General features: G+C 51.0%; 9 protein-coding genes across 9 annotated transcripts; 3 read left to right on the top strand and 6 right to left on the bottom strand.

The window, feature by feature from the left end:
- Positions 1–1,862: 1,862 nt before the first annotated feature.
- COCSADRAFT_138680 (uncharacterized protein) lies at positions 1,863–3,942 on the bottom strand. Its single transcript, XM_007699947.1, has 3 exons — positions 3,063–3,942; positions 2,274–3,011; positions 1,863–2,215 (listed from the first exon to the last, which is right to left on the bottom strand). Exons 1-3 carry the CDS (start codon positions 3,891–3,893, stop codon positions 1,949–1,951), a joined length of 1,836 nt encoding a protein of 611 aa, XP_007698137.1. The 5' UTR covers positions 3,894–3,942; the 3' UTR covers positions 1,863–1,948.
- A 171-nt stretch (positions 3,943–4,113) lies between these two features.
- On the bottom strand, positions 4,114–5,440 carry COCSADRAFT_35220 (uncharacterized protein). The gene is made up of 2 exons (XM_007699418.1): positions 4,352–5,440; positions 4,114–4,300 (listed from the first exon to the last, which is right to left on the bottom strand). Exons 1-2 carry the CDS (start codon positions 5,024–5,026, stop codon positions 4,244–4,246), a joined length of 732 nt encoding a protein of 243 aa, XP_007697608.1. The 5' UTR covers positions 5,027–5,440; the 3' UTR covers positions 4,114–4,243.
- Positions 5,441–6,667: 1,227 nt separating this feature from the next.
- Positions 6,668–9,626, top strand: COCSADRAFT_189001 (uncharacterized protein). Its single transcript, XM_007699946.1, has 9 exons — positions 6,668–6,867; positions 6,937–7,152; positions 7,206–7,374; positions 7,428–7,528; positions 7,581–8,049; positions 8,100–8,182; positions 8,232–8,599; positions 8,653–8,939; positions 8,998–9,626. The coding sequence occupies exons 2-9, from the start codon at positions 7,048–7,050 to the stop codon at positions 9,492–9,494; spliced, it is 2,079 nt and encodes a 692-aa protein (XP_007698136.1). The 5' UTR covers positions 6,668–6,867; positions 6,937–7,047; the 3' UTR covers positions 9,495–9,626.
- Positions 9,627–10,281: 655 nt separating this feature from the next.
- Positions 10,282–10,695, bottom strand: COCSADRAFT_158802 (uncharacterized protein; the record flags this gene model as incomplete). Its single annotated transcript, XM_007699945.1, has 1 exon — positions 10,282–10,695. One exon carries the CDS (start codon positions 10,693–10,695, stop codon positions 10,282–10,284), a length of 414 nt encoding a protein of 137 aa, XP_007698135.1.
- Positions 10,696–11,501: 806 nt separating this feature from the next.
- COCSADRAFT_301570 (uncharacterized protein) lies at positions 11,502–12,591 on the top strand. Its single transcript, XM_007699944.1, has one exon. The coding sequence runs from the start codon at positions 11,773–11,775 to the stop codon at positions 12,520–12,522; it is 750 nt and encodes a 249-aa protein (XP_007698134.1). The 5' UTR covers positions 11,502–11,772; the 3' UTR covers positions 12,523–12,591.
- Positions 12,592–14,057, bottom strand: COCSADRAFT_301569 (uncharacterized protein). The gene has a single exon (XM_007699943.1). The coding sequence runs from the start codon at positions 13,886–13,888 to the stop codon at positions 12,662–12,664; it is 1,227 nt and encodes a 408-aa protein (XP_007698133.1). The 5' UTR covers positions 13,889–14,057; the 3' UTR covers positions 12,592–12,661.
- COCSADRAFT_301568 (uncharacterized protein) lies at positions 14,058–14,949 on the bottom strand. Its single transcript, XM_007699942.1, has one exon. It carries the CDS (start codon positions 14,675–14,677, stop codon positions 14,228–14,230), a length of 450 nt encoding a protein of 149 aa, XP_007698132.1. The 5' UTR covers positions 14,678–14,949; the 3' UTR covers positions 14,058–14,227.
- Positions 14,950–16,892: 1,943 nt separating this feature from the next.
- COCSADRAFT_24795 (uncharacterized protein) lies at positions 16,893–20,213 on the top strand (the record flags this gene model as incomplete). The annotated part of the gene is made up of 2 exons (XM_007699267.1): positions 16,893–17,917; positions 18,026–20,213. 2 exons carry the CDS (start codon positions 16,893–16,895, stop codon positions 20,211–20,213), a joined length of 3,213 nt encoding a protein of 1,070 aa, XP_007697457.1.
- A 705-nt stretch (positions 20,214–20,918) lies between these two features.
- Positions 20,919–22,764, bottom strand: COCSADRAFT_188997 (polysaccharide lyase family 4 protein; the record flags this gene model as incomplete). The annotated part of the gene is made up of 2 exons (XM_007699941.1): positions 20,919–22,411; positions 22,524–22,764. The coding sequence occupies 2 exons, from the start codon at positions 22,762–22,764 to the stop codon at positions 20,919–20,921; spliced, it is 1,734 nt and encodes a 577-aa protein (XP_007698131.1).
- Positions 22,765–22,792: the final 28 nt, after the last annotated feature.

Raw genomic sequence — 22,792 nt, 5'->3', positions numbered from 1 at the left:
ATGGGCCGTCCTTCCTTCTGGCCGTACCATAACCAGTGTATTGACCGGCTCATCTCCACATCCCATGCCTTAATTGTCGGTAATAATCAAACACCGCGAAAAGGCAAAAAGGCATCTCGGAGCCCGACGAATGCGGTTTCACAGGACAACATTTGATGGCGGGACTGTGCACATGGCGCAAACGAGAGGTGCGTAGGCGTAGTGCACGCGGTCATGCTCGAGAAGTCGCGCTGTCGGCGTTAATTGTTGTACAGAAAGCCATCTAATCGGCGACCTTTCCTCTTAGCCTCAAAGAATCCACGGCTTTATGTAGGGCGCAGGCAGATAAGGTGCCAGTCCCACGGGAGCTAGGCGCGGGTTACTAAGTGGGGTTGAATGCGGGCCGCTGCGACTCCACTTCTCAGGCTACACGGCATGTGCAACCAGCCTTTGTACACCAGCCTTGTCACTCCGATTTTTTACATTCACGACACTGCGCAGTTTTCGTGTCCCAAAGATGAGAGCTGAAGAAATTCTGTGGGTTACGGATGACATTTGTCTTCAAGAGAACGTAAGTTTGTGGCTTGAGCTCGTTCACAGATAAGACACTTGGCGAGGCCTGATTGAGTACTTGTCCCAATCCTTCCGTTTAGAAGTATCAACCACCCGGCCGGAGAATGGTCAAGCATAACCGATAGACGCCTCGTAGAATCCGTCATCTTGGTTAAGTGGTTCTATCGGACCGACGAGAGCGTCTGCCTTGTTTTCTGGATCTACCGGTGCTCCAGTGCTCACTCACAGCCGAGAAATAGTCCTGCTGATCATGTTGTGTCACCGGCCGTCTTAAGCCAACACCCGACAGGGTGGGATGAGATGGCTACTTGTGGTGGGTTACACAAAGGCGTGTAGGTAAACAACTTGCCTTTCAGCCCTCTCATCTAAGCACTGCCTTTTCGATATCATGATATCATCAGCCATAAAGAGGAGTTGCTTTTTTTATTGATATGCGACTTGAGAATAGTAATCTGATCATTACACGTGATTCCTGCCAGATTTCGTGCACGCTTGAATAGGGAATAGAAATCAACCCCTCAACTTAAGAGACTACGCACGTGATATGTGAATGTCGTTTTACATCTTTCTGGGTATCTGTAAAAGTCCGGAAAATACATACCTTCAAGTCGACTTTATCAAAGATACATAAATTCACACATTTCTCAAGGAAACAGAGACAATACTCGACATCATGTGATGCTTTAAACCCCATTGCGACATACTCTCAAAGAAATAGACACTACACAGCCACAAACTACATATTCTCCAAATCCAAAACTCACTGTCCAGCTCATTGCCCTCGAGTCATCCACAACCTCCACATCACACAAGGCATTCTTCCATCTCAACCCACCAGATAACAATCCTACACCTCGATTCACCCAATCTCTTTTCTTAACGAACCTCCCAAGCACAAACATACTTTGAAGCATCCTACCTCTCCAGCACAACCCCTTATTACACCTCCCATCCCCATCTTTATCCACGGACCCAGAACTACTTGGCTCACCGACAACACTGCACTATCCTTTCTCTTCATCTCCGAATATGAACCAGTCTCATTAGTCTCATACTTTCAAAGTCATTTCTGTCCATTGGGTAACGAACCGCCAGTCACATTTTCTCTTTATCTACTCAATGCACCATCCTTCGATATCCTTCGACCTATCTCGAACCTGGCATCAGTGACTACATGGAATAAAGAAACAGCAGAAACGAAGATATATCGGAAACTTTGACATGTATCGTCACGCAGGGGAACATTTCAATCACAATTTTGCTACTCCAGTAGCACGATAAGTGGGCTGTAGTATACACTCACGTAAGTCATGGCAGGTATATTGCATCGTATTCATCTCGAAAATGCCAACTATTACCATTTTCATCTCCTTACGCCCTTCTGGCACGTCCACCTCTATTTCTTCCCCTTACCCCGTGCATTGAATGTTTTCAACGGATCCACTTTACCATTCCGCTTGACCACTTTCCTCCCCCTACCCTTGACAAACCTCTTACGATCGGGTTTTGGAAGATTGAGTCCGACAAACCCTACATCTTCTGGCTTTTTACCACCCGGTAACAGGTAGTCTGGAACGTGCTTGAGATGCGGTTGTATCCTGAGGGGGTGGTTGAGAGTCTGGTCATGGCGGAGATGGGCGAGGGCTTCGGGGTTTTCTTCGAACTGGGAGTAGTGTTAGAGTGGCTCAGCGGAATTGATGGGAAGGAAGGAATGAACTTACGTATCGCGAGAGCTTCTGCGATTTGGCAAGCTCTGAGTGGATTTCTTTGATGCGGGCTTCTCGGATAGCGATTCGCGTGACTGACTTGAGCGCGTCTGCAAAGCGGTATCGGAATGGCTCTAGGCGCTTCATGTCGAAGTTGTAGTTTTCTAGCTTTTGGCCTTCTTGTTGGTGCTTCTCGACCTTTTTGAGAACTTCCTCGTCGTTCTCGCATCCGGCGAAGCTTGTAGGCTTGTGTTTTCTGTACTTTTCCTTGGGAATTATGAATGAGATGGCGGTTCCAGACTTTCCTGCTCGCGCAGTCCTTCCTATCCGGTGGAAATAGGACTTGTAGTTGCCAGGGAAGTCAAAGTTGAGGACACAGGCAACATTCAAGAAGTCGATACCTCGAGAAACGCCTGAGTCTTTGCTGTCGTTATTCCTCTTTGCTTTCTTCTTCTTTGGCTTCGAGTCCTCGTCTTGGACTCCGACCACGTCGTTCTCATCACTGGCGATGAGAATGTTATACACATTTTTGTTGAATTCCTCCACGATGTGAGTGCGTGACGCAAGCGGAAGTTCTGAATTGAGCACGGCGCTCTTAATTCCGAATTGTTCGAGAAAGAGCTTAACGCGATATGACCGGTCTACATCACCAACGAAGACAATCGTCTTACCCTTGATCAGCTGCAATTTGAACATGGCGTAGATCAAGAGAAACTTTTCGTCTTCAGCAACCTTCAAAACATATTGCTTCACCTACGATGCGTTAGTGTGCATTTTCAAGCTGGATATGCGAATATGACTTACCCTTTTCGAGTCCTTGTCGAGATCGGCAAGTTTGAGAATAACAGGATCGATACACAGCAGGCTGCCGAGAGCCTCGACGTCGGTGGAGAGAGTAGCCGAGAGAACAATCTTTTGCACGCCAACGGGTATCTCACGAGCGATGTTGGTCATATCCTCAGCGAAACCATAACCGTTCATCAAATCACCTTCGTCCACAACCAGCGTACCGAGGTCGTTCACGGCCAATGTAGAGTTGTTGATGTTGGTCCATGCCCTCGCTGGTGTAGCAACGACTACTTCTGGCTTATCGGCGAGCGCTGCCTTGACGACGGCATCCGACTCCTTGCCCGCAATGTTCCGTACCCTAATCTCCTGACTACAGTGTTGTGCGAGGGATTTGGCGACATTGGCAATCTGCTGGCACAACTCCCTTGTTGGAGCCAGGATGAGCGACGTCTGCTTCCGCTGTAGTGTTTTGTGTAGGATGGGAAGAAGGTAGGCGGCTGTCTTTCCTGTGCCAGTTCCTGATCTAGCCAGAATATCGCGGCCTTCTAGCGCCAGCGGTATGGCCTGTGACTGCACTGCCGTGGGTGACGCCCATTTCAGATCACGGATTGCTCTTAACAAGCGGGGTTCTAGCTGGAGTTCGGCAAAGGATGCGAAAGGCGTTGGCTCTGCCGCCTTGGTAGCTTTTGTGGATTTCTTGTTCTTCGGCGTCGCGGTGGTCGTCACAGGTTCCGTCGCGGTCGCTGCAGGTTGCGAAGATTCGGGCGAAGTGCTGCGCTCAGACTGTGGTTCGTCACCTGACGTTTCTTCTGGCACATCGTGCTCGTTCAACTTTCGCTTTGCCATTCTGAAATGTGTTGCAAGAACCTGCGCTTTGCAATGGCGATGTCGATGTTGTGTCGTCCGAGTTGTGCGCGCAATCTGAAGGGCAACTTCTAACTTTTTTGACGCTAACGCGGGCAATTGGCTTGGCAAGCCCCACCGCGGAGGAGCCATAGCATTGCCCGGCGCCGACATTTGTAGACGTTCTTCACTTGCACACATTCAATTCAGAAACATTACTTGTCTTGCCAGACATATAAGTTAATTAAATTGCAAGATAAATATTGGATTAAAAAAACAATACGCATCGTCGCGTCCCCACCAGAAGATGATTTGCCCGGCTGGTGGTTCATTGAACCCAGCTAGTCACGTGCTCAACCTATCGATCCAAGCAAGCCTTGGTTCGTCTTGCAATAATCATCGCAGGTAATCTAGGTCGTCTTGTCAGTAGCTGTCATGTCCAGTCGCAATTAGATACTAACCCTAGGCAAGTTCTTCCGTGCGCCATCCTGCGCCGTTCGGTTCAAGTTGTTTACATATTCCGTAATCTCTGGACTGCCCAGATCTTTGAGCGCCTTCAGAACCGCATCGAGGGTCGCCTGATCCGGCCCCTCATTATTCGTACTCATCAAATCGATACCTGGTGGTGTCTGCGTGAGATTGGTCGCCGTCGAGTAGCTCGCATAGTAAGGCACTCTGTTGGCATCGCATCCCCATACCAAGATGGCGAATCGACTGGTAGCACCCTTAATAATCCCAGTTGCTGCAAAGTCTAGCACAGCCGGTAGATGTGGATCTGGGGTATCAATGCCGTACGTAGTGAAGATAGTGTTATTGCCTGGACGCTGAAACGAAAAGAGGTCGTTTACCAAACCCGTCGGGTCCGAGGGGTCGATTGGAGTTGGGTCGTACTGTATATTACGCATTGCGGCATACTGGGGATTGGTGGCGAGAATCATCCACCATGGCTTGAAGTAGAAGCCCACAGGCGGTGGGCACCATGGTTTCCCGTGATGGTGCTGGCTAGTGGTATCCAAAAATGGTGGGATGCGAGCTTCTACACCCTCTGGGCCAATGTTCCGCGGACATCCGTCGGGAACGTAACGAGCGGACGCCAGAAGCGCAAATGCGCTCGTAAGAACTGTACTGAGAATCATTGTGTTGGTTCAAGATAATACAGCGGAAAGTGTGGGGTTGTGTGTTTCAATATATGTTTTTCAGCTGGACAGCCAATATATACCTGGTTAGGAAAGAGGCTGAGAGTCCTGCATACGCCCCTGTGATTACGCATAACAGGCCGCATATATGGAATTTTGATCGGCTTAACCGGCTCGTAGTCGTACGAGATTTCGAAGCCGTCTTCTCATTCAACTCCTGCCGTGTACCTGCATTCGTCCGAAATTGTATGATGCTTCACCCATATCTAGTGGAGACACCAAGCGGACAACCTGGATGCAGTAGTAAAGTCTCCGTAAGCGAGGCTCGGGATCGTCATTGCCGTAGAAATGGAGCAAAGCGGATCGAACCGCCAGATTTATCTCAAGCAGCGCAAGTTCCGTCTCTTGTGAAATATCTCATTATATATACTAGTGTTGGCTATGGATACGGAATGCTATAAGCATTGATCGGAGGACCGTAGAGTGGATTGAACGTAATCTACCACACGTAAAACTTTAGCCAGAAGATTTCAAGAATACCTGGAGAACAATACGTGTCTTGTGTGTCTATTTGTAATAAGCTTTGGTCGATGAGAAACGTGAGAAGCTTACGGAGTCGTGGTCGATCTCGTGAGGTGCTGACAGGCCCATGCGCATCTTAACTGAGTAATCTCGCCGAACAAGATTGCAGTGTACAGATACCCTGATCCTCCAATGATAAAAGATCAATGGCTACTTGTCAGTCTTAGCTGGGCAGGTAAACTCTGACTGTGTATAGGAACAATCGGTTGTATGTAGCATAACCGGTGCCTGAAAGTAGATCGACACGACCGTTATCCGTCTCTTTGCTAACACAGCATACTAACGCCTATACATATCATCACGACGACAGAGTACGAGGGCTCCACTGTAATTCGGTCATCCCTTCTCCAGGCCGCAAGAGTACTTGGAGAATGTCCAATAACGAAACCCAAGATTCCTGCTTACTGGCGGGCCGATTGGACAATGCTTGACACAACCTTATGTGTACCCGAGCATGGACAAATGCATAACCTTTGACTTTATGCTGATCTTTACCGCCTCTTAGGTTAATCTTTCTCTGACGAAATTGATCTCCAAATCCAGCCTACAATCTCTCTCTTTCCTTGCACACATAATACGCAGGCACAACATCCCACCAGAACGCATGAAAGACAACTACACTTCGAGATGCACATGATACACATCTTTGTCAAAGCGATCGAGTAACAATCTACCAGTACGATGCAGGTCCATGTATGCCGTGGAGAAATGCGGTAGCTAGGGTACACGACCTGCACGGCCGACTTCGGGGCCCACCGTCGGCGCCATGCCATTGGATCCCAACCCCAGCTTATCTCGCATTCTATGTTTACCTCATCGAAACCTCCAACAACATCTCCATCTCGATACGCCAAAAGTCTCCACGCCCAGCACCCATCTGCATACATATGGCGATCCCCACGCGACCGTTTTGCACATGCCAGCCATTAAGCGTTGAGATGAGAAAAAATTCCGGCTCGCAATGGTAGGGCTCAGGCCGCCGCTGGAGTGGGGTCCAGGGTTAGTGATAGCGCGGTTACCTGGGCCTGTTCCCTTATCAGCATAAGCGAAGCCATCCCGCAGGAAAACCCCAACCAGCTCAGAAGCTGAGTGAAGGAACTCCGCGATAAGGCGATGAATCGACGGACCAAGCTGCGAAGTTGGAGGCCTGGCCTAGAATGGTTTGCAGCACACGCACAGCTCTAAGTCTTACCCCAGCTGCTGGATGTCTAATCTTTGGCCAATCATGTCTGCGTATCGAATCTATGAACGTGAATCTTGTATGTGTATCTGGGGGTGCTGGAGATAGCGCGGTTTGGTACTAACGGATTTTTTTCACGGATACTTAGTGCCGATGTCGATGTGATGGAAATATAGATGGCCTCGATTGCCCACTGAGGTAGCAAAAACTCAAGAAGCGTCTTGGACCTCAACTCTCATACTCCACAACATAGCTCGACATGGCTGGTGGTGGTACACCTATTGGGCCCTCGGCTTCTCCTCTGGGACAGGCTTGGGGCTATGGCATCGTTCTTGGTATCGGTTTCCTCTTTGCACTTGGCATGGTAAGCCCTTCCTCCGATGCAATACTTGAGTATCGTGCGTTGACAGCTTCAAGGTCTTTACCACTTGGGTCCTCAAACGTTACAACAATGAATTGCAAACTTCCGAGATGTTCTCGACTGCGGGACGTACCGTGAAATCTGGACTTGTAGCTTCCGCGGTTGTGTCATCTTGGACATGGGCAGCTACGCTATTGCAGAGCTCTTCCGTCGCATTTCGCTATGGTAAGCTGGGAAACTTGGTTGCGCTGATACAGCAAAATCTGACAATATTGTAGGCGTTTCTGGGCCTCTCTGGTATGCTGCCGGAGCTACTGTCCAGATTCTGTTGTTCGCTACTGTTGCCATCGAGCTCAAGAGGCGAGCACCAAACGCTCATGTAAGCGAATGCAATCAATCACGCCAGCATACATATACTAAACATGTATTAGACATTCCTCGAGGCCGTCCGCGCTCGCTATGGAAAAGCAACTCATTTCGTGTATATTGCCTTTGGCCTGTTTACAAACATCCTTGTGACAGCCATGTTGCTTACTGGTGGATCCGCCGTCATCAGCTCTTTAACTGGAGTGCCCACGGCAGCAGCCTGTTTTCTTCTTCCCCTTGGTGTCGTTGTGTACACCATGTTTGGCGGAATCAAGGCTACTTTCCTTACCGACTACGTTCACACTGTCATTCTGCTCATCATCCTTCTCATCTTTGCTTTCACGACCTACGCAACTGGCGACAGGCTTGGATCGCCAGGGGCTGTTTACGATCGCCTGCAAGAGCTCTCAGCCACCACACCCGTGCCCGGAAATGCTGGTGGAAGCTATCTGACAATGAGGAGCAAAGACGGTGCTATTTTCTTCGTAATCAACATCATTGGAAACTTTGGCACTGTCTTTATGGACAATGGCTGTAGGTTTTTCCAGAGTAATTTTCCGTGTGCAGAAGCTAATTCGTGGCAGACTACAACAAGGCTATTGCTGCGTCACCAGTCCATGCTCTTCCCGGATACATAATCGGTGGTCTTTCTTGGTTTGCAATTCCCGTAAGTCTCTTGCAACATTTTTCTGTAAACAATCATTGACATCTCATAGTGGCTCTGCGCAACAACCATGGGTCTCGCGGCCCTCGCACTCCAAAGCACAGAGTACTTCCCCACGTACCCTGCAGTTATGGACGAAGCATCCATCAGCGCCGGACTCACCCTTCCATATGCTGCAGTTGCTCTCCTCGGATCTGGTGGTGCCGTCGCAACTCTCCTTATTGTATTCATGGCTGTGACTTCTGCCTTTTCCGCCCAACTCATCGCTGTGTCGAGTATCTTGACATATGATGTTTACGGCACCTACATCAACACCAATGCAAGTGGTCGCCGCCTCGTGTACACCTCGCACGTATGTGTCTGCGGATTTGGACTCGTTATGGCTGGATTCTCGACAGGACTGTGGTATGCAGGTATTAGGTGAGTGATTCCCAGCCCGAGTCTACGGCTAGAAATTTGCTAACATCAACAAGCATGGGATGGCTCTACGTTTTCATGGGCGTCATAATCTCATCTGCTGTTCTCCCCGCAACCCTCACCCTCATGTGGAAGGGCCAGAACAAATGGGCTGCCACTCTCTCCCCCATCCTAGGATTATGCTGCAGCATTACTGCCTGGCTCGTAACCACCTCCAAACTAAACGACGGCGTCATCACCGTAGCCACTTCTGGCGCCAACAACCCCATGTTGGCCGGTAACGTCGTCGCCCTATTATCCCCCGTAATCTTCATCCCCGTCCTCACCCTGATCTTCGGAGTTGGTAAGTGCCTCTCTTTTCCACAGTCACCGATATATCCACTAACTCAACCCCCAAAAAGACAACTATGACTGGGTCTCAATGAAAAACATCCGTCTAGTCGACGACTCGGATGTCACAGCAGCCGCACACTTGGACCTCGAAGCCGTACACGGCCGACACGCCGCTTTGTCCCCAGAAGCTGAAGCTGAAGAACAAAGAAAGCTCTTCCGGGCCTCGAAAATCGCAAAAGTCACTACCGCGATAATGACTTTGATCCTCCTCATTCTCTGGCCCATGCCGCTCTATGGCACTGGCTACATCTTCAGTAAGGCCTTCTTCTCCGGCTGGGTCGTCGTCGGCATCATCTGGCTCATGTGCTCTACGATGGCTGTAGGTGTCTACCCGCTGTGGGAAGGTCGCCAGAGCCTCGTACGCAACTTTGGTGGTATGTGGCGCGATGTTACGGGTAAGCCGCGACAAGCAGGTCCTGTTACAGTGCTCGAAGGGGAGAAGACGGCCGAGTCCGGGACGCAGACGCCTACGAAAGAAGCAGAGGCTAAGTCGTTGGAGAAGTAAGTTGGAGTGGTGGGAATTTGCGTGGTTCTCTTTGGAAATACCCCTGATGTTGGATTAATGGATGTATCGACTTGCGAATTCAGTCTTTAATTAAAACTATATCATTTTGGATATAAAAGTGTTTGATCTTGCACTTTGATTACCGGGTTATACCCTAAGCCGGATGAATCTCCCAACCCGGAAACTTCACCCGTCTAGTTGTCAAAGATATGCGAAAGAAACACCCTTGCAGCCTCATACCGGCCTTTCGAATCCAAGTTACTCCTGATGATCTGTGTGAGGACCGTTTCGCCATGACTAGCCTGTCTTATAATACTCTGCAGGCGGTGCACCAAGAGACGCAAAATTCTTGGGTTGCAGTGAAGTTGATGACAAAGCTTGCCCTCTGAAAAGAGGATTTTAAGCTTGGATAAATCACCCTATTGCATTGTTTAATCGGCAGCGTTCAGGATAGTTAAAGGTCGGTAACTGTCTTTATCAAAGTCTGGATCCTGGAGCATGAAGCGGAGCATTGCATCCGAGCCGTAAAGCGAAGTAATGCTAAGAGAATCGTGCAAACCACTATCAAATCGAATCGGGCCTTGACTGCACAACCAGGATGAAAATTTTGATTGATCCAGTTGTGTAGTCGCATCGAACCCGCTTGGCACAACCTCTGTAGCTTTTCTAGGCATGAAGATAGTTCGCTCTCAATGGCGCCTGAATATTTGAGTCAATGGCTGGATGCTTAACCGAAGAATTCACTAAAGCCACGCTTAGTAGCATCATAGTATATTATGTCTTCTTCCTATACTTCCCATGTGCAAGTGACATCGTACTCGAAAGGCTCTTGGTCGCCGAACAGATCGGCGTCTTGAGGGAGCTCATTGATTGCGATCTGCTCGTCAGAGAATAGTGGGATAGTGACAATCTCTTGCAGTAGAAGATACTTCATGCAAACGTCTAATATGAAAGTTTCCAAACGCTCGCCGGGAGGCGCATTGGACGCTGTCGATGTATCGAGTTCTTTGAAATTTGACCAGTCTTGTATAATGAATTCCTTCATTGACTGGTGAACGAGTCGAACCTGGCGCTTTCTGAGATCTGCAAAATCAACCCGGGTGATGAATAGATATATCAAACTCATCACTCTTTGATGGTCCACAGACTGAGCGAGACTAACAACAGTGTCGATTTCGTGGTGAGCCACAGCCAGTGGCATAGAGACCCGGAATGGCGGTTATCACAGTGCTAGTAAAAGGGTTTATTTGCTGGCCAGAAGATCTAATCGTGGCCGTGCCGCATAAGTGGGGTCAGTGTTCGTGGAGTGTCATACAGCGAGTGGATCAAAACACGATTCTCTTGAATTGCAGGATGTGGTGCATTTATAGAATCATAGCTTATAGTTTTTATACTACTTTCTAATATTGCCAAAAAAAACCGTATATGTGCATCGAAGCAATCAGCCCGGCCTAACTTGCTCTTGTGGCTGCCTACACTGTCTTCTATCTGTAGATCTGGCGACTTTGCACTTTGAATGTACCATTGGTATTTGATGGTGGGAGATCGAACGAAGTTTGGGTTTTTTACCCATGCGAATTGCTGTAAGTTTGCGCCTGTATGGCATCTTCTAGAACAATATGATCACGTATTTAGACCACACGGTTCTCAGCATGAGACGTCCATTTGAATCTATTCGTCTCATATCTATCTGCCCCTTGGTTGAATAATTGGTGTGATATAATGTTGGTCTGATTAGCTTTGTCAAGTTTCTATACGCCTAATTACTAGTAAGTGCCTATGTTCCATCTATCTATGGACCCGCCAGGAGGTGAAGGTGGGAGCTAGACTACTTTAGGAATCGGTTACAGGCAGCCACACGCTACCACGCATCACCACAGTGAAGGTGTCTGCCGGCCGTCATATAGCCCAGAAGCTTGGGACATCCACGAGTGATACCCGATTAGGAAATAATTCCAATCACGACCCCCTCGATTAGTATGTGGCGTGAAAGGATGCGCTGAGTCAGTCACAAAGGAAGCGTCTCGGCGCGAATAACTTTACAACGCCGGTAACAGCACGCGCCCACTTCTACGTTGATAACACACAATGCTCGGCCAAACAGCTATATCTATCTTTACAAATTCATCGCGCAATCCGTCATATACTTGAAAAAACACAAGAAGTTCTCCAATCGCTGCGCCGTAGATTCAGCCTCAACCCAGAACGCCTCCCCCACCATCACCATCACCACTACGTACTAGGATTATCACCACATAACCTACCTCAAACCACCACCATGAACAACTCCAAATACGCACCCAAAACCCCCGCCGAAAAACTCGCCGAATCCAAGTCCGAAAAGCTCAAAAAAGACAAAGACCGCATAACCCGGCTCCTCGTGCGTCTACAATGGAAAGCCGAACTCCTCATGCTCTCCTACCTCCGCACCCTCGACCTGCTGCAACGTCAAAACACCACCTTCACGCCCTCAATGTTCCAACTCGACTTCTTCGAATTCTACACATTGCTCGAACGCTACATAGTATCTTTGCTCTCTCTATTCCACATCTCCATTTCCTCGTCCCTCGCCGCCCCCGAACAGCGTCAAAACTTTAATTACTTGCGCTACGAAACAAACCCCGAGTTGCGCCAAACAAGGCCAATGGCTGACCACGCGTTCCATGCTAATCTTCTAGAAGCCCTGGATGATCCCGAGGGCCCTTTTAAGAAGTGTCTCGGGGAAGGAGAGGTGAGGGTGCAGTTGGGGAGGGCGAAGGAGTGTAGGAATATGTGGAAGGATGCGGATTGTAAGCAAGGGGGTGAAGGGGGGAGGGTGGGACTGCAGGAGTTGGGGGTTGAGGGCATGTTGAGGGGGATTTTGGGCGGGTGTGAGGAGGCAAGGGGTGTGGCGATGGAGTATCAGGGGGGTGAGGGTAATGGTGCGGGTGTGACGAGTCGGGAATTTGAAAAGATATATGAGGCGGAGGGTATGGAGGTTGAGGACGTGCCGTATGAATATATGGATGATGCGATGGATTTGGATTAGATGGTTGGAAAGGTTGGGCTGGGTGGTTTGTGTTGTATAACATTTTAGAGTTCTTTGTTCATGTTCAAAGCCATTTACTTGGAAAAATAATTGGGGTGATTGGGGTATATCTCATTCTCATATATCTTTTGTACACAAACTACTCTTGCAACACACTATCCGCACGGAACCTGTTGCCCTCTGCTTTACCAGATTTCTGTACACTCTTCGCTCTCTTCTCTTCTTCAGCCTCCCACTTACACCTCTCTTTGCAGTCCCAGCATACGCTCCGTTTGCAGATACGCATGTCGTACTTCCACTCATGCCTATTCAGCATCTCCTGGCAGTGGCTACAATCCAGCGGGATGACAATAGATTCCAGATCGCCTCTTCGTCTTGCAACGCTCAGTCCCTTACTCGTTCTGGTGCGAATAGTCATCTCGCCCGAGGCATCGTGGTCTATGCCGTCAAAGACGACCAGTTTGTCGAACTTGCACCACCATGCTGGGCGTCCAGTCTTTTCTGTGCATGCACGTATCGAGGAGCTGGTGAAGGCGTTGGTGGCGACACCTGGGCCGGGGATCCAGCATCCATCTTCTGGAGTTTGCGGAGGAGTGAAGATTCGGACTTTGTTCTCGCTTCCTGGGGTTTTCTTGGGTGTTAAGTTGAGACGTTCTTCCAGGAGGGCGGTAGGAGAGCGTAGCGCTGCCTTGGATTGCGTCTTGGAGTTGCGAATTAGGGCATAGCGCTGCTCTAGTTCTGAGCAAGGTTGAGATGGAGAGGATGAAGTGGTATTCGTTGCTAGATTTAGCTCTGCAGGTCTGCGGAGACGCGCTATTGAGGTTTTGCGCTGGTGTGTGGCTGGTTTGGCCGGGGCGGTCTGCTTTGGTGACATGGATGGAGTGGAGGCTGTGGGTTGCGATGAAGGCATATGGTCGTCGTTTTTGGAGATTTCGACATTATAGTTGTTTTCTTTTGGCGTTGTTGTGGATACATCCATTACAACCATGGGAGGGTACTCGGGAGCAGTCTCGCTGAACACGCATTGTTCGGAGACCCGAGACCGAAGAGGCGATTGCTCTACCAAACCCTCTAGAGGTGAGTCGATCCGTTCAGCAGTGTTTTCAGGTACCGGTGAAACGAACGTCTCTCTTGTGCACGCACCATCAACCTCTGTCGTCACCTGTGGGTGACACATTGGTGGCTGAATATCTAATTCATCAAAAAGAAAAACACCTGAATCCTCTTTTCCTGGATCGAGATCTAGGTTTTTTGGTATAATGGTATCGGGAATGTCGACTTCATCGCATGTTGTATGTGTAGCAAGCAGTGGTTCATGTGCCGGCTCCTCTGTCTTGGGGCTCTTCCAAAAACTAAAAGATGGCATGGTGATAAAGTAGCAAATAGAAAGAGGGTGAACGAGTGTAGAGAAGGACAACCAAGGCAAAAGCAATTTGTGAACCGATCCTGGAGTTTATATCTTATCTTACCTTTCTTTTTGTACTTCAAACACCGAGGCCATCCTCGTACTTGCCTCGATGGCATAGTATTTCCTAACCCCTACATCCCAGTGCTTTACTGGTACATACTTACGTACACCCTGTCCCGTTGATGTTTCGTTTCGTGGTTTCAGGCCACAGAAACATTACTCGGGAAGGTGAGAACTGTATTCGTTTGTATGCTCAGCCCCGCGGGGAAATGAGGTTGAGTATGGTTTTGAGTAAGGTCATAGCAAGTCGCGACACATACATGGAGAAACAAGAGGCGTAGTTACTTTTGCCTCTGTGGTTTGAAACATTGCTGTGGCTGTGATTGGTTGGGTTAGGCTGGCGTGGAGGGGTGTCAACCAATGTGCAGGGTAAGCGTGTGTCAGGTGGAAATTGAACGTGTTTATGCCGATAGGCGTATGGAAGGACGGTAGAAGGAAGATGGACGGCAGAATGGGAAACATGTTTATGCCGTTGTAGTGGAGGGTATGAGAGGAGGGAATGTTTATGCAGAGTAGTGAGAGATGAGCGGGGTGGTGGGGTGGGAGCGGGGAACACGAGGAGTGGTCGTTCAAGTGCAAGAGGGATGTTATGGTGAGGGAATGCAGTGCACCTCTTGTAGAAGGGGTGAGGATACGGCAGAGGAGAGAAGTAGGAAAAGTAATTGGAGGCTGAGGCGACGATTTCATGATTTCATTGCTTGCCTTGTGGTTGGATGGGGCTTGAAGGCATGGAAAGAGCAACCTCCTATCATCACGTGATGTCCCACAAAAATTCGAACAGGCAACATTGACAAACAGATTAGTATTGTTTCACGGGTTGCATGTTAAAAGGTAGTCGGCTTGGTGGCGGTACTGCGATGACGATTTAGGCATGTGACCTCGAGTTACCTTGTCTCTACCCGTCCATCCGGTGGACAAAATTCCCGGGACTCCAAAACGGTTTGTACTAGATACTATAGTCAGCGGGACTATTTACTCACGCCTTTTTGAGATCTTTTGAGCTTATAGATATTGCTTTGAACACAGCAAAGAAGAATAGCGTAAAAAGTAAGCATTGTCACAATATTCTTGCCATGGTACTATGACGCTCTGGAGTTGCTAACTTTTTGGCGCGTCATCGATTTTGGTACTGGTCGGGTGGCCTACCTGGAGCCCCGGCATTTTGTCCACCAGATGCCGACTTCAATGCACATGCGCAAGGTGGCTGTGTATGTACGCAAGGTCTCGACCAGTTGCTGACAATATCAGCGTATAACGAGACTATTTCCAGCAGCTGCAACAGCCTCGTCTAAAAAGAGCTCACGATGACTTGGCAGGTTGGGGGCTGGTGGTCGGTATCCGGGAGAGTTGTTGGTGACGATAGGATGATGTGATGAGACCAATTACGGGCATATAGACGAGAGAAGGAAAGATGCAGGCTGTGCTAGGAACAGCAAGTGGCTGGGTTATGTTTGCCCAAAAGAAGACAAGGCGGATGGGGGATCAAAGTGGGATTTCTGTGTTTGGAAGTGGCTCCTTGTGGCTAGGTTGTGCTTTGGAGTCTCTCAAGTGCTGATCAGCAACACAAACAGTGCAAGATGGTCCGAATGAGCGGTACAACTCCGAGACCGACGAGGACATGGACATGGTCTGGATAGTCTGGTATGGTGTTATCACGGCGAGTGGGGCAGCACATTGTGAGGCTGCAAAGTCGAGCAAGCTACTAGTCATGTTTTCTGTTGTTGCGCAGGCAACCACACCGCCCACGATGATTTCAATGCGGCTCCGACGAGCAAACCATGGTTTGCAAGACATGCGACGGACATGGAGGGCAGAGTTTGGTCGAGACTAGCGCACGCTGCTTTTGTTGACTGTGGTGGTTCCGAGGGCGAGCAAAGTGTGGTAGTACCGCACACGACTGAAGGCGAGGGGAGCTGATTCGCCCAGATGCAGCGCAGCGCCCGTCTGAGGTGAGGACGAGCCGGCCCTCGGGCACGCAGCGGCAGCGAGCAGAGTGTCAGACTGCAGAGACTTCGTCTGGTACGTGGGCCAGGGGTGGGGATGCCCGCACGTGGAGGCGCCTCAGTCGTCGTTGTTGCATGCAGCGTCTCGTATGTACGTACATACGACTATGTCTGGATATGTGTGTGTGTGGTGCTGTGTGCATGCTAGAGGCGTGCAGAAGTGGTGAAGGCGCACTAGCGAGCCTGACGTACCGTGTGTCTGGCCGGACGCCACTCGAACTGCCAGAGGGCTCGTAATGCCTGCTTTTTCTCTGCCCTTTACCGTGGGCGAGCGCGAGGGGGTGAAGGTTGCTACTAGTGCCATGAGCCTCTGGCGACCATACAGTGACAGAGGCTGCTCCCACTCGCACTCGCACTCCCACCCTTCCGTGTGGGCAAACGGACGGCTGGGCTCAGCTGACAGGGCCGTGGCGGGAGATTATTCTTCTTCTTGTTATAGTCGATTGTAAATACGTACATGCGTGTGTTGATGTATGTAAGTAGTATGTACTATGTACTATGTAGTAATAGTCGAGCGCGGGCTGGGGGCGATGCGCTGGCAGGTTTCGGTTCGTGCCTGGATCTGGCGTGGGCGTTGGCACCAGCAGCGTCCCAGTAGCATTCACCCATCCATCCGCATCCGCCATCCGCCCTCCGCCTGCACGCCCCATTTGCCCTGCCTGCTCCCGACTGCAAGAAAAGAGAGCCGGCGGTGCGGCGCTCTTGTCCAACGACTGCGCGCCGCGTACGCCGTCTGTTCTGTTCCATCCGCCTCGCCTGCTTTGACCGCCCATTGAACCCGGGCCTCGCTGCTATCCAGGCCCCAGTCGACGAGTGACGCGCTCCAGCCAGCTCAGCATCAGGATGCCACGGGTGCTATTGCCCATTGAAGCAAAAGCACGTCCTCGATCACAACCATCATGACTGATACCGACACCGACTCTCTACTTGCTGCCGACGACGACGCCTTCCATTCCATCTCCGGCGTCCTCGAGACTGCTGAACCCGCCTCCGCGTCCACGTCGTCGACGCAGCATTCACCACGCCAGCAGCCACTGCAACTCCCAAACCACCACCAGAACCCACCCGCTGCATCCACTGTGTCCACCGCGCCCCACAGCAACCCCGCCAGCAATCCGTCTGCCTCTGCCTCTGCCTCTACCGCTGCCGCCACCGCTCCTTCTACTGCCGCTGCCACTGTCACTGCCACTGCCAATACTACTACTGCTGCCAACAACTCCTCAACGCCCTCGATGCGGCAACATACGCTGGCGGGCCAGCGCCCTCTCAACCCGTCCATCTCGTCGTCGTCACCACTCTCCTCACGGGAAGCCTCACCTGCCCGCCCTTACCAGCGCAATGTAGCTGCTGCCGGCTCGGGCGTGAGACCTGGCTTCCGTTCGCGCAAGAGCAGCACCGACGCGAGCCCCAGCCGAACATCGAGTCTCGCAAACTCCACCACACCTGGCCCGTCGCCCACAGACCCGGTGCAGCGTGCTCACTCGGCCACAAGCATATCGGAGATCACTCCCGCAACACAATCCTCCACGCCCGACGCTGGACGCGCACCGCGTTCTATCAAGCCTGTCCCGTCCAAGTCTGCCTCGGCCGACGCAGCACCCCATTGGCCCATCTCGCCGCGGCTTAAATCACCACCGCCCTCTGACGACAGGTTCTCGCACCCTCGGAGAAACTCACTGCGCTCGCAAGTCAAAAGGCCAGAGACACAGTCGACGCCTGCCATCATCGTCCAGAGCTCGTCGCCCGCCTCGCCGCCCCGTCTGGCCGTACCCGAGCACCCCATTGCGAGCGAGCCAGACGAGCCGACGCAGACCATAAAGGCCCCCCCTGCCCGCGGATCAAGCGGCCAGCCTACCAAGCTCGAAACCGTCCAAGAGTCTAGCTTGCCTGCCACATCCGGATTTCATGGTCTAGAGCCGCAAAGGTACGCTTTTCCCCGCAACGGCCCCACTGTTTGTCATCGCGACGCACGTTAGACTAGTCGCAGACCCAATTTCCGTTACCATCCGCAAACTTTGTTAACGCATTCTAGCTTTGTTTCTTCGCTCGTCGCCCACAAATCCGATACGGATCGAAATGACGTCAACTCGTCCAAAGTCACTGAAGACCTCAGCTCAAAGCACGACTCCTTCAAGCACGACCACTCCAAGCACACGGAAAGCGGCAGTGACAGCGCGTCAAGAAGCGCCAAGAAGGGCAAGATGCAGGAGCAGCGCTCGACCTTTGCCCAGCGGCCCCAGCACTCCGTCTCTGCAAAGCCGTCGCTGTCCTCCATGTCAACACGCGCACGCGATCCGCCGCTACGCAACATGACGGTCGAAACCGAGACCGTGCCCTCGGTTGCACAGGCGTCGATTGTGAACCAGGACCGCTCCGCCTCAGGTCGTGCCGACGGTGGCATTCGTCTGAAGCCCAGCAATGAAACCATACGTCCAAAGAAGGAGAAGAAACCTCCCAAGCGAAAAGCCGCGTCCATCAATGCTGGCACCGGTAGGTTGCAACACATCTCGTACCCTCACCATACCCACACTCGGCCCGACCCTGGTGTGCTCTCCAACACACCCTCGTCTCTAGGCAGCCCCATCTCATACCGTTCGTACGATGACCATCGCTCTCTGTTGGCCTTGTCTCCCCCAAGCCCGGAAATGCGCATGTCTTCTTCTTCTTCTCGTCCTCCTCATCTCAGCTATTTTTATTCAAGCACTAACGCCAGCTACCGCACAGCTTCCTCCAAGGCGGATGTCTTCGAACAAAAGGTGGCCAGTGCAGTCGATGAGGCCGACTCCTCAGACTCTGATGCCACCTTCATCTACGAATCGAATCCCCCCGACCCGCCTCACCGCAGCCGGGGACACCATTCACGCACGCCAAGCATGACATCACTAGCAAGCCTCACAAATCCACAACTTCAGTTCCGCGATAATCAAAAGCATCCAAGCAAGAAGACTAGCACTAAATTTAAATTCACTAATCCACACGTATATCCTAGTATCGATGGAGACGATCGAGGCGAAGGTACTGTCCGCTCAGGCTCTGGGCGGGCTGGCGGAGGCAGCCACCACCATCACATCGGCGGTAGATATAGTCAGGGTCGAGGTGGGTTAAACCACTTGGTCATGGACAGTGACTCGTCGATGCCTCAGTCTTCGCGCAATCGTGGACCGACCTCGAGAAACGCATCGCAACCAAATAGCCCTCGCTTCCACACTTTCAGTGTTGGCAATGGACACAGCAACGGCTCCAAGAAGAATGGAGAGTACTCAGCTGCATACGACATTGACGCTGAGAATGCGGCCGATGACGAACGCACACCACTCATCTCTGGTCGAAGCCCACGAGCCCGGACCCCTCGCCAAAGGAATAGCGCCAATGTACGCCACCTGGAACGCCGGCATCACCGCGACAGCGGGTGGTGTCGACGCTTTGCTGGATGCTTGGTCCTTTCTATCCTGCTCTTGGTCGTCGTCTTTTGCGCCGTTGGACTTGTCTTTGCGACCACGAAGCCTCTTACAAGTCTTGTGGTACGCGACATTCAAAACGTCGTGGCAAGTCAAGAGGAGGTTATTCTGGATCTGATAGTCGACGCAGTCAATCCTAACATCATTGGAGTCACTGTTGCTGATATGGAAGTTTCCGTGTTTGCTAAGAGCAAGCATGTCGGCTCCGATACATGGTGGCGTGAACATGGCAACGGGCCACCTGACAGCGGGTCGCCTGACGACTTGGAGAAATGGCAACCCATTGAAGACCAGTCCCACCGTGTGGACACTGTTGTCCGCACCACCGGAGTTGACGAAGGAACCGATCCCATTGAAGGCGAGCCTCGCACCATGTTGCTTGGCCGCGTCAACCGTTTTGACTCGCCCTTGACTTTTGAAGGCTCGTTTTTTCAGCGGCATCGCGCAGAGTCCATTGGCGAACTTCGATTAGGGCATCCAGGCAACAAGACCGAAGCAGGGGGAAGCGAGCGCTGGGAAGAAGTCCTCCAACATCCTTTTGAACTGATTGTCAGAGGCAACTTCAAATACACACTTCCCCTGAGTACACAGGAGTTCAAGGTCCCGGTCACAGCCTCTCACTACTACGATCCAGACGTCGAAAGGAAGAAAAAGCCCGCCGCTTTGAAGGGCCTTGGAAAGAGGAGGATTTTACCACCTGTACTAACAAAGCCCTGGGGACGTTATGACCGCAGAGCACTATTGCTCTGGAATCCCCAATAGCACATACTTGCATTCTGTATCACAAAGCTCGGAGATTCGGCGGTTGCACCAGTTCAATCTTCCAAAAGAAACTGATACCCTTCTAAACATGACATTACGACCCTATAGATTTGTCCCAATCCGGCAACTGTACATCAACGATGACATTGCCAATCTCGGCTTCACAGCCTTAACGAATTTCCTTGTTACTTCTGCGTTGCATTTGCACGCCACTCCAGCACCCCTTTGAAAAGGCTGTACGCGTTTCCTCTATGGCGAATGTCAATCTTTAAGAGTACGGCCCTGCACTTTAGCGATGGTGTTTTTTTATGAAGCCTTGTTTTTTGCATTTCGACAACACGGACTTGTCTTCTGTTCTAATCAGTTTTTGCGCTGTTTGTCCTGTTTGGATTGATGATTGAAATGGATCGCTGTCGATCCGGACACATTCATTTCGTCTTGCCTCTCTTCTATGTATTTATACACACTCAGCCTACACTTGATTTGAATATCTTGTCTTCTTCTTTTTTGCTTCTCAATAACCGGCTAGGGTGCATGGAAATCGGTATGGACAGGAAAACAAAGACATTTGCATTGCGCGGGGAACAGGAAATGAAAAGATTTTAGTCTTCTTGCTATTGATTGATTCCCTTTTTGTGATTACGCCATGTTGACACCTACATGAGATGCAGGCGCAATGCATGGACGTTGTCAATGCCCCACATTCTACACAGCTTCCAAAACCAGACTATCCCACAGCCATCCTCTCCACTGCGTGCTTTTAGTAACCCTGACGTCTAGCTTATTCTGCCCTTCTTTGAGAAGGCCCCGCGGAACTCCAAACTCTAAGCGTCTCCACTCCCCGGCTCTCGTAGCACCACGATACGTATCCTGGCTATTAGCCAAGCTGGCACTGGTGATATTCCCGATTTTAGCCTCGTTGACCAGAATGTCAGCGCTGGATCCTTGGGAAAAGCCGGCAAGAGACACGACAAGTCTAGCAGCGGTACTATTGTCAGATGAGGCCAGAAAGGAAACCGACCAAGTCCCCAGTTTAGATTGGCCAAAGCACCAATCTATCGATGGCGTGCTGGTACCAACAGTATACGTCAGATTGGCGGGACATTTATCTATGCGAGCGTGTTGGACTGGAATCGTCGCGTCTGCCAGATAAAACCCATCTGTTTTGCGGTCGAAATCCCCAATTTGAAAGATGCGTTTTGTCTTGTTCGTAACGGGCCAGGTAAGTGAGGGTAACTTTGTTGTCTTTCCCTTTCTGATTTCAACATCGTTGTGCGTAAAGTTCGTTATGACATCTGCAATCGGCCTGCCGTTTCCCCACGCATACAAGGCATACATGCCAGACCGGACGTCGCGTATACGGAACGAGCCCGTATCATCCGCGTAGGTCGTGTAGTAATAATTCTGTCCCTGATCCAGCGTCGACACCGTCTCGTTGCGATTGTCACCTAGAAACACTGCTGCACCAGCCGCAGGCCGTCCATCACTCAGCAGCAGCTTTCCTTGAACCGCGCCTCGAGACTGATACGCTGCATTCTTGAACCACGCATATGGCCACTCTTTCTTTTCCCTTTCCCACCGTGCAGCAGCATCCTGCCTACTCCCATCATTTAAATACCACAGCCAAGGCCCCCAAACCCTAGCATCATCACCCACCGCAAAAGAATCGCGGGATGAGGCTTGATAATGCGTCCCATGCAGCATATTCAACTGCACTGTATCCCCCGTCTTGGACTCACGATGCAGCATCAACTCCTGCTTCAACTGATCCCCATTCAAATACTCCTTGCCGGGATGCAAATACCAACTCCCCACCTCCTCGCCCCAAACCCCATACACCGTCTGCTCGCGCAAAAAAGCAGCCCAGTCGTATTTGGTCAAGAAAGTGCCATCGCTCTTCTGCCACGTCTCGTCTTGCACATTCGTAGCGTTTTGGTACGAGGAGAACGGTGGGAGTGGCCCGCTTTTCACGTTTGTGAAGGCGTTGGGGAAGGAGCTGTTGGAGAGGCGCCATAGGGTGCGGAATTCACCAAGCGTGGGTAGCGCGCGGTTGATGAAGTATTGATATGCGCCAGCGAGGTCGTCGTGGAGCACCCAGTGGAAATCGCCTTCCGCAGCGCTGAAGCGTATGTCGAGCCAGTTAGGGCCGGATGATGCGATGGAAGCGGTGGTCCAGCGAAGGTCGGATGCTGCGCCATCTATATATGGGAGGTTTCTTGTTTAGAAAAAAATGGGGAACTCTTGTGTAATTCGTAGAGCGGTTTTGGGGGGGGCCGGAATGGATGAGATTGAAAATGGTGTTTTACGTACTGTAACTAACATAATGTCCCACCGCCTCACCCACACGATCCTTTCCTTTAAACATTAATTTATCCGCATACTGTGCGTTTTGCGTCACGTTCCAGAGCTCGTTTCCTAGGATCCATGTTGCATTTCCGATTTGGCGGAAGAAGCTTTTGGGTTGTTGGGGAACGCTGGGGTGTTGCGAGTATGCGGATGCTGATGCTACTACGCCTGCGCCACCGCAGAGAAGAGGCAGGAGAGACTTCATCTGCGCAGGATGTGAAGGGGGGTTGGGC

This window comes from Bipolaris sorokiniana, assembly GCF_000338995.1.
Source record: "Bipolaris sorokiniana ND90Pr unplaced genomic scaffold COCSAscaffold_4, whole genome shotgun sequence".
NCBI classification, from domain to species: Eukaryota; Fungi; Ascomycota; class Dothideomycetes; order Pleosporales; family Pleosporaceae; genus Bipolaris; species Bipolaris sorokiniana.
This window is presented reverse-complemented; position numbering and strand designations above follow the sequence as displayed.

Excerpts from the sequence above, each read along its gene's own strand:
- COCSADRAFT_138680 (XM_007699947.1), bottom strand. The coding sequence starts at position 3,893 with ATGGCAAAGCGAAAGTTGAACGAGCACGATGTGCCAGAAGAAACGTCA. Across the intron at positions 3,012-3,062 it reads TCGACAAGGACTCGAAAAGG|GTGAAGCAATATGTTTTGAA; the intron begins GTAAGTCATATT and ends AACGCATCGTAG. Across the intron at positions 2,216-2,273 it reads CGCAGAAGCTCTCGCGATAC|TTCGAAGAAAACCCCGAAGC; the intron begins GTAAGTTCATTC and ends CACTACTCCCAG.
- COCSADRAFT_35220 (XM_007699418.1), bottom strand. The coding sequence starts at position 5,026 with ATGATTCTCAGTACAGTTCTTACGAGCGCATTTGCGCTTCTGGCGTCC. Across the intron at positions 4,301-4,351 it reads CACGGAAGAACTTGCCTAGG|ATTACCTGCGATGATTATTG; the intron begins GTTAGTATCTAA and ends AAGACGACCTAG.
- COCSADRAFT_189001 (XM_007699946.1), top strand. The coding sequence starts at position 7,048 with ATGGCTGGTGGTGGTACACCTATTGGGCCCTCGGCTTCTCCTCTGGGA. Across the intron at positions 8,050-8,099 it reads TGTCTTTATGGACAATGGCT|ACTACAACAAGGCTATTGCT; the intron begins GTAGGTTTTTCC and ends AATTCGTGGCAG. Across the intron at positions 8,940-8,997 it reads CACCCTGATCTTCGGAGTTG|ACAACTATGACTGGGTCTCA; the intron begins GTAAGTGCCTCT and ends ACCCCCAAAAAG.
- COCSADRAFT_301570 (XM_007699944.1), top strand. The coding sequence starts at position 11,773 with ATGAACAACTCCAAATACGCACCCAAAACCCCCGCCGAAAAACTCGCC.
- COCSADRAFT_301569 (XM_007699943.1), bottom strand. The coding sequence starts at position 13,888 with ATGCCATCTTTTAGTTTTTGGAAGAGCCCCAAGACAGAGGAGCCGGCA.
- COCSADRAFT_301568 (XM_007699942.1), bottom strand. The coding sequence starts at position 14,677 with ATGAAATCGTCGCCTCAGCCTCCAATTACTTTTCCTACTTCTCTCCTC.